Source organism: Mizuhopecten yessoensis, unplaced genomic scaffold, assembly GCF_002113885.1.
Source record: "Mizuhopecten yessoensis strain PY_sf001 unplaced genomic scaffold, ASM211388v2 scaffold649, whole genome shotgun sequence".
Classification (NCBI taxonomy): domain Eukaryota; kingdom Metazoa; phylum Mollusca; class Bivalvia; order Pectinida; family Pectinidae; genus Mizuhopecten; species Mizuhopecten yessoensis.
In genome coordinates, this window is record NW_018403652.1 from 46,412 (window position 1) to 63,579 (window position 17,168).

General features: G+C 35.8%; 1 protein-coding gene across 3 annotated transcripts; it reads left to right on the plus strand.

Moving 5' to 3' along the window:
* The first annotated feature begins 5,933 nt into the window (after window positions 1-5,933).
* Window positions 5,934-15,413, plus strand: LOC110451459. Of its 3 annotated transcripts, XM_021499495.1 has the most exons (8): window positions 5,934-6,021; window positions 7,063-7,240; window positions 8,094-8,278; window positions 10,171-10,307; window positions 10,546-10,678; window positions 11,259-11,378; window positions 12,052-12,225; window positions 13,661-15,413. In XM_021499495.1, exons 2-8 carry the CDS (start codon window positions 7,093-7,095, stop codon window positions 14,771-14,773), a joined length of 2,010 nt encoding a protein of 669 aa, XP_021355170.1. In that variant the 5' UTR covers window positions 5,934-6,021; window positions 7,063-7,092; the 3' UTR covers window positions 14,774-15,413. The 3 variants fall into 3 exon arrangements, with proteins under 3 accessions (XP_021355170.1, XP_021355177.1, XP_021355184.1); XM_021499502.1 differs by lacking the exon at window positions 7,063-7,240 and having other exon boundaries at window positions 5,944-6,021; XM_021499509.1 differs by lacking the exons at window positions 5,934-6,021; window positions 7,063-7,240 and adding an exon at window positions 7,280-7,317 and having other exon boundaries at window positions 8,098-8,278.
* Window positions 15,414-17,168: the final 1,755 nt, after the last annotated feature.

Genomic DNA, 17,168 nt, shown 5'->3' on the forward strand with positions numbered 1-17,168 from the left:
TTTATAATGGCAAATGATACTTTGAATATTACATGTTAATAACTTGATTGGAATTATAACCTTGAATTGACAGTTTGATACTTTGAAAATTTTGAGCCAGCCCTACCCACAAGGGCTGTAGGGTGGGGCTCAAAGGAGTCAGTGTGCTAAAATTTCTTCATTTTCCTTGTTAAGAATCAGAGGTGCTAGTTTCAAATCCTTTTTAGTCTGAAATCTGTATGCTAGATATTGAATAAGGTGGTTTTATTGTTTTTTGTCACCTTGAATAATATTTCTGTTCATGTTAAAAACAAAATCAACTATCTGTATAAATATATCAGGTGACCGTTAAGGCCCATGGGCCTCTTGTTTAAAAACCTAATGATGGTATAGCAATAATGGTAGCTAGATGCACCTAGCTGTACTATTTAAAATTCCACATATCAAAAGTAAATTTATTCTAAAATAGTAATAGGTTTTAAGTTAGCTGTGTATAATTTGTTAAAACTGTCTTGTTTTTAGGGGATCCTAATTGATGACGACGACGACGACAACAACAACACTGACTAAACAACTCGTGAGTGAATGTGAAGAAGTTTGAAAAGGGGAGACAACCTGATATGTGTTACCTGAAATGACAGCTGTACTAGGGATATTCTTCTGACACTGCATATTCTTCTGAAATGGATCAGAAGTGCAGACATGTAACAGACCTTGTTTTAGATGATTTGGAGGATGTAAGAATGGAATTGTTACTGAATGAATGTAATATTTTATAAATTAAAACCAAACAAAAACACATTTGTTGTCTGTTACATTTTAAGACCATTCAAGAGTAATGGTTAATTCCTAGGACCTAAGACAATAAGTTTTGTTTAGCAGGCTTTTATTTACCATATTTGAAAATTGATCAACTGATTTTCTTGTGTATACTGACGCTTGACAAGTTTATAATACTTTCCTATTAATTCATCCAGAGAAAATTATAGAATGTGGGCCTTTCAGTTAAAAAAAATTTATCCCAGTAATTCTTGTGAAAGTATTAATGTGGAAAAGGTTATAAATTAAGGTCCCTGATTATAGTGGAGAGGTCCGAGTTGATCAGTGATGGAGCTGTTCTTGTAAAAATGGATATTATTAAAAGTGTCTTAATTGGTATGACTTTTTGCTACAGTAAGTAAATGTGGAAGAAACTCCCAAAGTCAGAATAATGTTGAACTCTTCTCTGTGCTATACAAAATGATTCCAAATATTTGATAAGACTAGATGTTCACTCTTATAGGCACATCATTAACTTTTTATATATCTGTACATATTGTAATCATTTAGGTATCTCCCCAATATCTTAAGCAAAAATTTACATATTATCTTCAAACTTTAACATTTTTGAGTTATGACCCTTTATGGAAATTGCCTGATCAAATAATCTTGAGTAATAAAATTAAAAATTATTGTGAGGTTAACTTCAAACTTGGTGCCAATTTTATAAGTTAATTGTCATGAAGGCTAATATAGTTAATAGTCATTATCCATTCTTGTAAAAAAAGTTCTTCAAAAACAGGCATCTAGTTTTTTAAGGCGCTCTTGGCGAGAGCCGAGCGGCTTTCGGCTTATTAATTCTGTGCAGAGAACGAAATGACGGACCCACTTCCGTTCGGGGTGCGTGCGCATAATTCAGTATTGCATGCTTCCGCTATATAGTTTCGTTCTTCTTCCGTTTACGGGAAAGACTCCGGTGCCGGAGTGTGAAATATCCCGGATCTTTATCGTAAATAGAAAGTAGAATCTCTGACACTCACCTGTGGGTTACATAAAGTCTTCTGATACTCTTCTCCAAATAATAATCCATACTTTCAATAATTGCTGAAAACAAAATGTTTATCTCCGGTGCATTCTACTAGTGTTGTGGTGGTGAAATTCGTGCACTAGGTTTGAGCGTTTTAGCAACTCGGATTGCGGTCTGGGGAGTGTTACGCGTGTGAAACACATATGATTCGAGAAAGCACATGTGAAGACTGTCAAGCATTGACGCTGTCTGTAGAAGGAAGAAGTAAATATATAAACTTATAAACCGTATGAGTGATGAAGTATAACCTCTATTTTGATGTTTGAAACGGTAACGTATATATGCCATATCGTGCTTAGGTTCATAACGGTAGCCTAATGGCTCCGAGACGAGACGATATGTGAACTGTGTATGCTTATCAAACATTTTTGTAACACAGCATACTATTTCTGGTGTATTTATTTATGAAAGTGTAACAATTTAAGAACATGACACAACTGCCGCTGCTGTTTGACAAGAATTCGCGCCGTGTCAAAATAGTATCCAATTGGGTGTAAGGGAAATAACTCTTACGTTGGTAAAGTCGCATTGGGAAATATAATTCAAATATATTCCAAGAACATTTGTGAGATTTTGTATATTCAATGACGGTAAATATAGTCGCTACAAATATTAATAATTTTCACTAATATGAATAAAAAATAAATAAAAATAAAAGGAGTACAATGTCTCTTTTCTCCATGCATGTTTTCCCACTACTGTTAATTATCCTTCATTTCACAAGCAAAAAATGCACCTATTCTTTATTATCCATTCACCGATTGCCATTCTGCACGTAAACGCTCATGTCACATCATTGGAGGATGCTAATTAATGAAAATTACAACAATGCGTCACACTCAAAGAGGGTGAAAAAAGAGGAGAGGGAGAAATGTTTTTAAGGCATCATTTAAGAGGTGATTGATTTTGAAAATCCTAAACGCAACATCATCAGATGACCTGATTTTCAATTAGCAGAATACAGAACACATATCTGAGTTATTATAGTAAATTTTTATGCTCAACGTGTCACTGAAACAATTAAATTTAAAGTGGTGAGCGGCTGTAATGTCACACTGACATAATTCTAGTTTTACATATTTTTCAGATGGGTGTTTGCTAATAAACTTATCATAATTTGTTAAATATTACAAAAACCCATTACACCAGATCAAAACGAGACTTGAACGTGATTGAAACCTCGGAAGAGTACATCCTTAAGAGAAACATCTTATGAAATTCAGACTTTCCAACCCTAACAATTTTTTGTGATCCTTCCAACTAGAGCTTCCAGACGCATGTGCAGAGACATGATAAACATATTTTAGTTTATGAATGGGCTATACAATCCAAATTTGGTGAAGGGTCATTGATCTTGCTTCAAAAACTCTTGGGACACGGTAAAAAAATACTCCTCATCTTAGGAAAACTATTACTCAAACAAATAACTTATATCTGAAATAGTCTTGGAAGAGTTATAACCCTTGCATTATTTTTCGAGACCTAGTAAATGGGCGAATGGAAACTACTCCTAGACTGTGTTGTTAAACTTCGATACTCCGAGGGTTACGCTCACTTACTTTCTCTGGGCTTAAAAGTGAGGGTAACCTTGGGAGTAAGGATATTGCATACATACACACACCACTGACTGGTCCGAAACTCTCAATACTTGTAGTTTCCTAACAGGGACTTGACTGATCAATTCCAACGCCTCCGTTGACACTTTCTGCGGCTTGCCAGTACCAACAAATCACCTTTTCCAAAATGTTTGGTTTCTGTAGCAAATGGTGATGCTGTATGAGTAAATACGGAATATATTCGTCGGATGTTTTGAAAACGCAATAACCAAACGTACCCTTCCCGCTCCTCCTTTCAGGGTCCTATTTGCAAGATATTCTCCCTTGATCCCCCCTATTTTCTGTAATTGCCCTTCTATAATTCATTTATTACTGTAACCTCGATTCCGACGTTAGTGTTTTAGGTCCGCTCTTTGCTTATTGTATTCTTAATTCATTTTCCCCACAAATACGTCGTAACCACAGTCCAACACCGAATGCAAGATACTTTTCGGTGTGAGCTGGGTGACCGGGGTAATATCTCATGTAGAGCTGCTTGTCTGTAGGTTTCTTATAATGATCTGTGTACCCATGTCGCGTCAGACGTTTAGCCCAATCTTTACAGTAGCATCCCAAACCTACGATGTTTACAGGGTTGATTCAGACATTGTTCCGAATAATATGATTAACGTGATCATGTAGACTGCTAAGAAGAATAAATCAATACATGGTTTGGAGAGATGCAGGTTGAAGAAGACTACGGAGAATTATGGTCAATTGTAAAATAATTAATTCCAATGTTTTGATCATGATAAGTACTGTGCCTTGATGTTGCGTTGTCATTATCCCATTTCATGCTATCGGGATGTGATGTACTCGGATTTGACCTATATTGTCATGTATTAGTGGTGCCATCGATGAACCAGAAGACGCTTATCCTTCTGGAACGCCTTGTATTATTGTTCTTGAAGTAGAGGAGACCGCGGCAAATTCATGGGACGGATCCAGGATATATCCGACCACATGCTATTTTTGTTCTTGAGTAAACTTTGGGTATCGTAGCAGTTCATTTCATTCACACACACACACAAACGGAGAAGATAAGTTTATCATAAAATTACGTAAATAGAGACCGCCCCTTATTAGTTTTGCAAACTCTCGGTTAACCAAGTTGCTTCTTATTTATAACTGTTGTAATTGTAACACACTGACAATTCTACATGATACATATATATACAATATGCAAAATTGAAATATGAATTTCGGGTAGGTTTGCCAAAGGAAACACATGGATAGTGGCGGGAACATCTGACATTGCGTACTTTATGACGTCATAATCATGCTGATTCCAAGGTGGCCCGAAACTACCCCGAACGTGTTCGCTGTTTTCTTTCTATTTATGAAAGGTGTAGAATCTCTCTTCCAAATTGTATATATATTTTCATTTTTTTAAACAGATGCCATACTAACCAGAACGAATTCGATTAAGATAGGCCCAATTTGCCCCTGCTTCTCCTTAATATAAAATATTGGATTTTCTTCTTCTTTTTCCCACCTGTTATATAAAAAATATACGAATTGACTAAATGACGTTACATTTTCAATAACTGCAAATGTCGTTATTTCTCGGCAAAAAAGGCGATATAACAGAAGATTGGAAGGCCGAACATGCCCGACATTGAGGCAAATTTGGATAGACAATCTGCGGTAAGTTTGGCCTACGTTGGAGTCAACTATATATGACGTCATAAAGCATGCAGCATCAGGTTTTCCCGCCAACTTCACGACATTTTATGTGTTCAATAAATCAGTATACATGTGTTACAGCAATAAAAACGTTAATGCTAGGCTTTTATATATATACCATCATGTGAAGCTGTCAATGTGTTATACGTATGACATAAAATTATTAAACAAGGAGCAACCCAATTCGGTTTACAGAAAGTTAGCAAAATATATCTAAAAAGGAGTGAGGCCATAATATTCTTCCTAACCTCCCAAAAGGAACTTTCTCCCTTTAAGTAATTTTATTATTGAGTTTTCCCCGCCATTTTTTTCGTGTGAATGTCCCACTTAGCAAACTAGACTGCTAAGATCCTCAAAGTTGTTAATATTTTCTCAATACCAAATACACCGGCCGGGCCGATTTTTGTCCCGGTCTTCCCACATGGGCCTGAACATTTGTTACATCTATATTTGAACCTAATTCAAGTTTTCAGAGAAATAAATTTAACATGTTTTAGGGGTTTAGATCGACTTTCGCAAAGAAGGCACCCCCGTGATCCTAAAGTCGATTTAAAGCCAAAAAATATGTTAAATTACCCTAAACTCCTTAGTTTAGGTCAAAATATAGCTGTAACAAATGTTCTGGTCCCTGTGGGTTTTCCATGTGACATGTCGGCCGTGATGTTTTCAATGCAAACAGAAAATTTTGAAGTAGTACCTAAGCGAAACGATGGTAATATTTTGCCCTTCTTTGTTATGTTTCCTTAAAATTATCATAACGTAACGATTTTTTTTGTGTCAGATCTATATGATACAATCCCGGAGAATCTGCCCAGGCCATCGTACATTTTAATTAGAAACTACTAACTACTTCCGGTTGTTTTGCTGGTGGACTTAGCGTTGTCGTACGCGTGCATAGAGACCACGTTTTCTGAGGTATAACTACATTGTGGTTCATATTCTCAACATATATTCACCTTATGATTGACGTTACATGATCACCACGAGACAGTGCAGATTCTACTTTAGAAAGTCTCAAAGAGTAAAACCATGGGGCGGAGGGGGTATTTATTTTTACAGTAACGCCTCGAACGGGCCCGGACTAAGGGCAGGGGCTAGAGCACAGGGGTACGCAACTACAATTACTATTGATCTTGTTAGGCTTTCAGTCGCTGGGTACGTTATATCCCAATACACTTGCACGGAACTACTATTAATGCTGATATTGTTAGACTGTACGTAGGTGTGTGCCCCTGTGGCTAGAGTTTTCTTAGCTGGCTCCATCACCAGACCCGAGACATTCTGACAGATAGATCCCCATACAAATGCAATAATTCAGATCCCCAACTGAGTGAAATGTGAAAGACAATCCAAAAACGATATTGTCAAAATGTCTTAAGTGATGTCAGGGCAGAGCCAGAGGAGACTCGGGCTAAGGCACAATTAAACTAATAAATTTTAATGCCTATAGAGTTGAATTAAATTTACTTAAGGATTTTTGAGAATATGCTCCACAAATCGTAATTTGCTCTTATGGCCATATGTTTCTTAACTTTAAATACTGGGTAACGGGATGCATATCGAAAATTGAAATAACCCTAAAGTAAAAAGGCAACAAGACAACTAGATTATTATATTCCAGAAACAAAGAATTTTGTATTTATTTCTATGATGACAGGAAAAATGATGGAATTGAAAACACCCTTACAGTAAAAGGCAATACTAGGCAACTAGGTTGATGTAAATAGGTTTTGTGAAGTTATCTTGAACTGTTTTTGAGACATGCTCCCAAAACAAAGAATTTTGCATTTTGGATATTTGTTTCCATGTTAACAGGAAAAATATCGCCAAAATGAAACTGCCTCAAATACACTAATATATAGATAACATTCATCATGTATGTAACTTTTTTGACACAAGAGTTATTTTTGGTATATACTGAGCTTTGAATAATTCTATGTGCTATTATTTCTGAAGACATGACTGTGTGGTTGTTACTGTGATAAAATGGAAGCTGAGACCTACCTCCTTACTGAACAGCCTGCTGTACTTCACAACACAATGGTTAACTGGCCTTCCTCATCTTGGACACCAGAATTCCTTGGCGAACAGCTCTCACAACCATTGTCTTGTAAAGTGACACCTTTATCTATAGGTAGGTCCAGATGATGTATCATCTCTCACAAGTTCACAACCATTGTCTTGTAAAGTGACACCTTTATCTATAGGAAGGTCCAGATGATGTATCATCTCTCACAAGTTCACAACCATTGTATTGTAGAGTGACACCTTTATCTGTGAGTAGGTCCAAATGATGCATCAGCTCTCATAATTATAACTTGTAAACTTAAACCTTTACTACTCAGTAGCTAGGTGTAGATGGTTCCTAAATACCCTTTACAATAGAAGTACATGTAATAACTATCAGGTCAAGAGAAGCCTTCACTGTGTTTAGGTGACAAGTCAATGTAAGACTGCTGTGGACTACCAATACATGCATAGCGTCTCATCATTTCATCATGTTCAGTGTTTTCTCCGGATTGTTCAGTGAACTGCAGGGACTTTCCTTCCTGGAGAAAACACTGCATTATGTGCTGGAAAACCAAAATCAGAAGGAATTGATTTCTATTATCAAGATTCACATTAAGAAATAAATTAGTCAACAACTTATTAATAAAATATATTACATTTCATTTGATGGTTTTTAAGTAGCATAACAGTTGAGGTACAAGCCAGAGTTGGAATATTGCAAAATTTTATTACAGGTGTGTACAATATTACTAGCCGGATACCAAGGTCTTTAAAAAACTTAATTTTTGATGTAAGTTTGCCGAAAAAGTTTTCCTAATCCGCCTGCAGGTTAATGCACTCAAATATGGGGGGAAAAAATTCTGGTACCATATTGGTTTTAAACAATCTAACATGCATGGTCTAAAGTATTTTATGTGATAGTTGTATCCAATATTACATAGAAAATCAAATTTAATTTTTTAATTATTTTATGTTAGGAAGGGCGCTGATGGAGACAGAGTGCATCCAGGAATCTGTGAGTCTTTCTGACTTTGTCCAGTGGCTCAGAGGGCAGGTCAGCGGAGACAACCCCCTCCAAAAGTATGACCGCAACACATTCTCATGTTATCTTGACTACAAGTACATGCAAGAGATATTTACAACGAAGCCAGAACTACTCAAGGTGAATTACAAGCTTGATTAGCACGCTTTTTCAAAATTCACAATACAGAAATATATCATTCAATAATAGTGATATCAGATATTTTACCCTGACTGATAGCAGTTTTATATTGAAAAATAGAATGATGTTTTTCTATCCACTCTAATCAAAGCCAGTGATTTTCTGTTTAGATGCAGATGAACCCATGGTAGTTTGATTGGTTGTTTTGGTACATTTTTGGTAGATATACATACCGGTAGTAAGAAGATATTTTAAATAACTACACAACTGATAAAAATTTTAGAAGTAAATCTTACCAAATAATAACAGCAAATGGTGGAGTGACATTGAGTAGTCTTTTTAAAAAGGCATGCAACTTTGTCTTCAGTCAAGACATCATTTGAATATGGCACTAAAGATTATGCTTCTAGTCACCACCATTTCTTAGCATAGTAATATTTTTAGCCCACCATCATCTGATGGTGACCTATTCAAATCACCCTGCGTCCGTTCGTCTGTCTTAAACAATTCTTGTTATCGCTATTTCTCAGGAAGTACCAGAGGGATCTTCCTCAAATTTTATATGTTGGTTCCCCTTGGTCCCAAGATGAGCAGGGCATCTTTTGAGACTGATGGAATAAACAACAAGGCCGATAGGCAGCCTTCTTGGAGTTTGATAGTGACAGTTTGTTATCACTATTTCTCAGGAAGTACTGGAGAGATTGATCTCAAATTGTATATGTACGCTCCCCTTGATCCCTTGTTGTGCAGGGCAACTCTTGAGACTGATCGGATAAACAACATGGCCGACAGGCAGCCATCTTGGATTTTGACACTGAAGGTTTGTTATGGCTATTTCTCAGGAAGTACTAGAATGATCATTCTCAATTTTATATTTAGGTTCCCCTTGGTTACTAGTTGTGCATGTTAACATTTGGGACTGATCGGATAAACAAATTGGCCGACAGGCAGCCATCTTGGATTTTTACAGTGAATGTTTGTTATGGCTATTTCTCAGGAAGAACTGGAGGGATCTTTCCAAAATTTGTTAAGAAGGTCTATAGTTGTGCATGTTTAATTTTGAGAATATCAGATAAACAAAATGGCTAAAGGAAGAACTAAACAGATCTTTCTCATATTGCAATGATCGATTCTATTTCTTTCACATTAAGTACTGTACTAGTAAATATGTGAAATGACAAACTCACTTTGAAGGTTGTCTTTTATACACAGCAGTATTAAGCTTAGATCAAAAGTTACCTCAAGGTGCATTTACTGTTAACATGACTCGATCAAACAGATTAGAGTAAAGAAGAGAAAAGATCGAACTGACAAAGAACTAATGAAGATGAAACAATGGTGGGCGCCAAGATCCCTCTGGGATCTCTTGTATGGTTTCAGATTTTTTTGCTCAGTTTTACTGCCAAATATTGTCTGTTTCCCCTAGCTAAAAAGTGCCTTATTTTCCCAAAATTAGCAAAAACTGAGGAATATATTCCCAGTTTCAATACAATTAATGCTAGATTTTCCCAACTCATAAAGGAACAGGCTGTTGACAAAGTTAGGTAACAAAAACACTGGGTTTAAAAATTTGATAAAAATCATTATTGAATGCCTTTTATATTTTACTGGTTAGTGGTATGTCAGAAAATATGAAAATATACCGATATTTTAACTGCTGCTTTACCGATGGAATAAATACGGTATCCAGATCTGGAAATCATTGAATAGTTTGTATTACCACATGTCATACTATAAGAAATTAAGAAAGTTCAGATGTCGGCACACCTAGTGTGTCGAAACATGTCAACATCATGATTAATATTACCGATCACCTTCAAGTGGATGTTATCCTGTCATCTTTGAAAGACAAGTATTTGTAGACTTTGTGCTCATGTGTACTGTGTTGATAGGCAGTATGCTGGGAGAGTGTGGGTCTGGAGGGACGGGACGGGACAGCGAGTACACTATGGATGGGTAGTGAAGGTGCCTATACCAACTGTCACTATGATGCTTATGGCTACAATCTGGTCGCTCAGATATTTGGAAGGTCAGTTCAGTATTTAAATCGGACAATATTTTACGTGAATACTTTGTTCATTGTGTAAAATTGGTCGTTATACATTTTCAACAATTCCTGTTCCATATGTTTATTGTTACATTTACTTTGCACAAAATCAAACACATGTGATGATGAGAGGAGCATCTGTTACTTGACAGTCTGTGTATCTACGCAGTAAATACCCACCACTAGACACCGGATTGAACGTGTGTGTCTTTCTCAATAGGAAACGGTGGGTACTCTTCCCTCCATCAGACACCCAGCACCTTTATCCCACACGAATCCCCTTTGAGGAGTCCAGCATATTCTCCCAGGTTGATGTTAAACATCCAGATTTGAAGCTTCATCCAAAAGTTAAGGTGAACAAATTGTTAACATCAAAATAATTTGAACGATTTATACATTTATGATCATATTTATGGATACCTTCACTTGTTATAGATGTATAAGTAAGCATTTTAACAAATGGTGTAATGGACCTACATTTACAACCAGTGTTGCTATTACTTGTATACTTATAAAGGCCGACACATAAAGCAACAGCAATGTGTGTTGTAAGGTCATTTGTTAAAACTTTCATTTAATACTACTACTTATCTGTACTTAAATGTGTAACTCTTGTAATGTCAGTTCGTGAAGTCCTTTGCACACCAAACGGACGTTTCAAGTGTAGCAACATGTATTACCATCTCTATGCATTGTTACAAGAGTATACAGAGCAAGTATATCATGTTCACATAGTTCCTTTCGTCATCCTTATATTACATGTACTAATCCTCACCTGTTATCTTAACATATAAGTACATTCTTGCATTTGTTGTTATCTTAATATTAATTACATATATATGTATCCTCTTCTCTATTTATAGCTTCATTACTCATATATAATTTAACCTAACATAAATGTATCATTATGAATAAAAAGCTTTATTTTGCCAGCTGACAAGTGTCCATGAGGTAATTTTGGAACCAGGACAGATCCTGTATGTACCAAGGCACTGGTGGCATTATGTCGAGTGTTTGGAGCCGGCCATCAGTGTCAACACATGGGTAGAACTGGTAGGTCTCACTAATGGTAGGCTAGCAACAATAGATCCACAATCAGTGTCAGTAAATGAAGTTAATTAGGTGTGTACTTACTAATGGTAGGCTAGCAACAATAGATCCAGAATCAGTGTCAGTAAATGTAGTTATTAGGTGTGTACTTACTAATGGTAGGCTAGCAACAAGATACAACAGATACAGACATCTACTTGCACAGTGTCTGTATTACTTGGTACTTCAATATTGAACACATTGAAAAGTCAGTACTCTGAAATGAAAATAAACAAACCCATTTCTATAGTTATATGGTATATAAAAAGAGGTGTATTATGCACAGAAGTGTAACTTACTAAAATAATTCAACTTATTCAGAAACAAACACCACACTCTTTTTTCATAGTTAAGGAATATTTGTTTCATTTCTGATAAATCTGATAGAGTTTTTCACAAAACAAAATATTGCTCTGTAATTTCTTTGCCAAGCAGCTTCAATCATCAGAAGTTAGAATAACAAATACTGCAGTAAACATTGTGGTATCAAACGTCATCACTTTCTGTGTTGTCTTGTGTTTTTCTTGGTTGAACGGTATTCATGAAAAAGTCTATTATTATAATATTTTAGCAGTGACATGTACACTATGACCACGGATCACATAGTGACCTGTGCTTCTGACTTTGTACTTCATAGGCTGCAGACACAGAGTCGAGGTTTGAGGAGGCTATTACTCGAAACCTTTTCTCGAGTCTCTGGTGCTCACACATTGATATGAAAAAACAAGGTATGAATGATTGTCATCAGCTGGGAGCAGTGGGCGCCCAACAAGAGGGAGCTAACACCCAGGAGTGGATCAATCCTAAGGAGGTGAGTACACAGAAAAGTCTGTAGAGAAACCAATATATATGATATATTATTACAAAAACCTGAATTCTCATTCTTTCATTTTTTTGTACCGAAAAACCCAGAATGAAGAAACCTTATTTCCCATTCTTTTGTCCTTTCACCATTTTGCATCTTACACTCAGAACACTTCTCAATGCCCAAAGAAGCCCAAAAGTTTAGACCCCATCACCTTACAATACTTCATAATACACAATGCACTATGAAAAATATGTATCAAAGAGTAGAGAGAAAGAGTAGTGTTGAGGCTTTATGTTTTAATTTTTAATTTATGTGTTTTGAAAATACATTTTAAACATTTTCTTAAGGTCTTCTTCTGTTGTTATTTCATCCTATGAGAAAATGGTCTTTATATAGTCAAGTATATAAGAATGACCAATCCGTTCTCTGAAATCATGATACAAGTGAGGTTATTAAGCTTAATATTATTTGTGTTTAATGTTGAAGTACAATGTACTACATCCTGAACACTGAGCAAAGTGAGGTGATCTTTTTCTGAGGTTGATTAAGGTAATAGATTGTGTCGCCATTTCTCAAATTTTGTAGTTATATTGCTTTGAAGTAAAGAAAATTTTCTGCCACAAAAAAATATAGGTTGTCAGAATTTCAAGGATTTTAAATGGAAATTTATGTAAAAAGGAGTGAATTTTGAAAAAACAAATTGAAACACACATTTTTTTGCAAAATAATGTCAATAAAAATGATACTAACATAGATCAGAATTGCATGAATGTATATCAATTTCATAAATGCTGAAATTGTGTAACATTAATTATCTATAAACGATTACAAATTGACATTTTATAATAAAACCATATACACATAGTGATTGCATGCAAGAGTTATCGTTCTTGAAAAAACTTCACAGTAGTGAAATAGGTAGCTGATTTCCTGAATTACAGAAAAATGAACACATATGACTTATTGATTAAAAAAACAACTGAATTAATGCCTGGATTGCTTTGCAATACTTTAATATTGAAAGAACACACTGTTCTGTCAATAATAAGCATACACTACTATTCATCAGTTTAATAATAAACATTAGAATATGCGGAAATTGTGATACTGTCTCCCTACATTGGATTTTTAACTAGGGATGTACTTCCTATTTCCGTTAAGCAATACACTCCTATGACCTTAAGTACAGCTTTCCAGTTAAATCAACGATGCTTAATTAGACACCAAATTTTTCGACAGCTAACAAAAACAAAGTCTACATTCACCCCAGTATTGATGCGAGTTTAAAATCATTGATGTGCAGTTAAGGAAATTTGAACTGCAATAATCAGTTTCCTAATTTTGTTTTTCCAATCAATCTCAATTTCACAAAAAATGAAACATGCAAACAGGCATATTTTCAATTGGCTTATTTACTTGATTTGTCTTGCAATTTCAGGAGATTTGGGACAACAGACGCAATATGTTTGTACTGAGTGAGGCATATAAAGCAATAGAAGGGGATAAAAGTGGTGGTGATGGCTGTACAACGACAGATTGTGGCCTGGTCACTTCAGACACTCCAGACTGTACCACCGATGACAGGGAGAGGAACTTAAAAATATTTGCACGACACTTCAGAGGAAAGACAGTAATTTTTCTACCCAAAGGTCGTGTACAAGGATCTGTTATCCAGAACAAGGACAAAAATTCAAAGCCAATTCAGGGAGAATATTTTAATATATCATCGGAAATTTCATCGAAAACAGTAAAGAAACCCCATTTACATCTTCGAGAAAAAGAGCATGGTATATTTTATTGTGATGATGAAAATTATAAAATGTCAACAGCGCAAAATTGGAATAGAGAAGACAAACTATCTGAAAAGACATATCACCAACCAACACAGAAAATACCTGTCAAATCAACGAACTTATTTTTAAAAAGAAATCAAAGTGGTGAAGTTTATTCAGATCAAAGCTGTGCAGCGAAAGTCTCTAAATTGACATCACAATCTTCTGAAGAGTTACTAACTGACAGAGTGATGATGAAAACCATCTCTAGACCTGATACAAAGTTTAACAGTAGGAATGTGACATCGAACAGGCCATGTAATACACTCATCAAAACATGTCTGCGATGCAACAACCAGGATTGTGATGGACAGGTGTGTCGGTCACGGACTGTCGCTCCTTCACCATCAGAAATAAGTCTCACTGCAGTGACACCACAGCCATTCATGACATGGCATTCAGTATGTAAATGTGGGGACAAGAATTCTGACAAGGATGAAAACCAGAGAGGCAGTAGGATACTGAATGCCACCCTAGATAACAGCTCTCTAGACAATAAACTAGATACTGACAAAGAGGTGTCCTATTATCAACGAGAAACGTGTCGATACTGTGTCGGTGATAGTCATACTAGTGAATTGACAAATCAAAGTAACACAGGTGAACAAGTGAATCCCATTAAGACATTGACGTTTGAAGAGTTTGTGATGTGTGCCACACATCCAGATGTTATTCACACTATAGCTAAAGTTATCAGGAACAACATGACAGGCGACTAGAAATACACTTTTCTAGACTGTGTAAACATACGTATAACTTCGGCTATTTGATAGGTATGAAAGTGCAATTATATATTAAGTTTCCTGTAATGGGCTTTTTTTCAGGTTTCCAATAGAATCTTTAATGATCTCCCCTGGCAAAATGTATAGAAATGTGAGCTTCATGTGAATGAGCTAACGTACTGGCTTCATCATTTACTCCCAGAGGTTTTATCAGATTTATTTACTGCGATATCTCAACTCAGTTTCAGCATTACAACAGATGTCTAAAACTTCGTAATGTAAATCATGATACAGTGTGCATGTACTGATAACAGTAAGGGTTTGGTCTTACATGTGGAATAGCTTGCTAGATCTAGAGTCGAGGGCTATCATGTCTGTTCAAATAAATGAACTTAGCCTATTTTTCAAGTTCAAACATGTTTGAAACATTACAGAAATATTCATGCTTAATGCTGTAGGATACTGGAATCCGAAATCTTACAAGTAGTGAGCTTTACCAACAATTTGTTTTGAATGAAATGGAACAGTACCCAAATATTTTAAGTATGTACAGTACATGTACATATTCCTGTATTATACACAATAAAAGTTCAGTCAAGAGCTGTAAACATAGTTGTGTATGTTTTCACACAAATCAACTGGTGACCTCAAACTCCTACACAGCATGATTTGAACTTCGTTAAACTATCTCTCCACAATCTCAAACATGTTCTTAACTTGTGACCACTGTACATATTCATGTTAAAACAATCGGTGTTTCTAATTAGTTGTTAATTGTAAAAAATTGTTAAAGCTTAACTTATGCTAATAATTTTTATCAGGAACTTGTTATTGAACTTGTATATATAAACTGATGGTAGGAAGCTTGTACAAACAAGTTACAAAAGGAATGTTACATGAACACAATCTTTATTTCAAAAGTACTATTTATCAGTATGTACAAAAAATATGACGGTACAAATTAAATGTACATCCAACAGACATTGTGTATTTCTGTATTCTACACAGATACTTAAACACACACAGTATTTACTGTGAATCATCCCCACTCAGTCACATATCACACAACAGCCATATATACCCACTCACCACTCCTGTTCGCCTATACTAATCATAATACACTGAACAAGGTTACCGCGAGCGGTATATAATACGCCCGTCACACATTGAATGAGCAGTTGTTTGTATGATTGAAATATATGAAGTATTTGTGAGTAATTGATATTAAAAGAGAAATCATTCAACATAACTGGTAGATCAATGAGTGCAATACAACATCATGGAACGCATGCATCGCATTAATGAAACCAAGGGTAATAACTCCAGTAATTACGGTCGGATAATGGCGGTTATCGAACTTGTCCGAGGTTTCATGGTAATTAACCTTGTTGTGAAGTTTGAAGTTAATCCGTTAATAATTACTCGAGATATCGAGCGGACACTGTTTCGGCAAGTCCATAAAGGGGCATAACTCCACAAATTATGGTCGGATAATGGCGGTTATCGAACTTGTCCGAGGTTTCATGGTAATTAACCTTGTTGTGAAGTTTGAAGTTAATCCGTTAATAATTACTCGAGATATCGAGCGGACACTGTTTCGGCAAGTCCATAAAGGGGCATAACTCCACAAATTATGGTCGGATAATGGCGGTTATCGAACTTGTCCGAGGTTTCATGGTAATTAACCTTGTTGTGAAGTTTGAAGTTAATCCGTTAATAATTACTCGAGATATCGAGCGGACACTGTTTCGGCAAGTCCATAAAGGGGCATAACTCCACAAATTATGGTCGGATAATGGCGGTTATCGAACTTGTCCGAGGTTTCATGGTAATTAACCTTGTTGTGAAGTTTGAAGTTAATCCGTTAATTATTACTCGAGATATCGAGCGGACATCGTTTGCTTGCTTGCTTGCTTGCTTGCTTGCTTGCTTGCCCGCCCGCCCGCCCGCTCACGTGATAACTTCGACGGGCGTATAAAAAGTAAGGACAGCATGATTATAGTATTTTGGTTTAATATTTACTTCTGTACTTCTGTTTATAAATCTGCTCATAAAACACACATACATGTACCTATACGTATCATTGTAAGAATACTCCTAATGGTGTTTTCTGTATAGTTATGACATGTCTAAAAAACACCCTTCTTTTTAACTTAAGACTATTTGTATTCTCTCTTTTGGGTGGTCTTTACAGCAAGTGTCACTGCATATGCTACAGTGTACAAGAAATAGGGATAGATCAGAATGTGTTTCTTAAAGACAGATACCAAAGGTTATGCTAAAAAATATTAACATTATCCTGACAATATCATGTACTTTCACAAAAGCATCACCTCACGGTCACCATACATTATAATGAGGTGCTCTTTCAAACCACACAAACATACTTCTC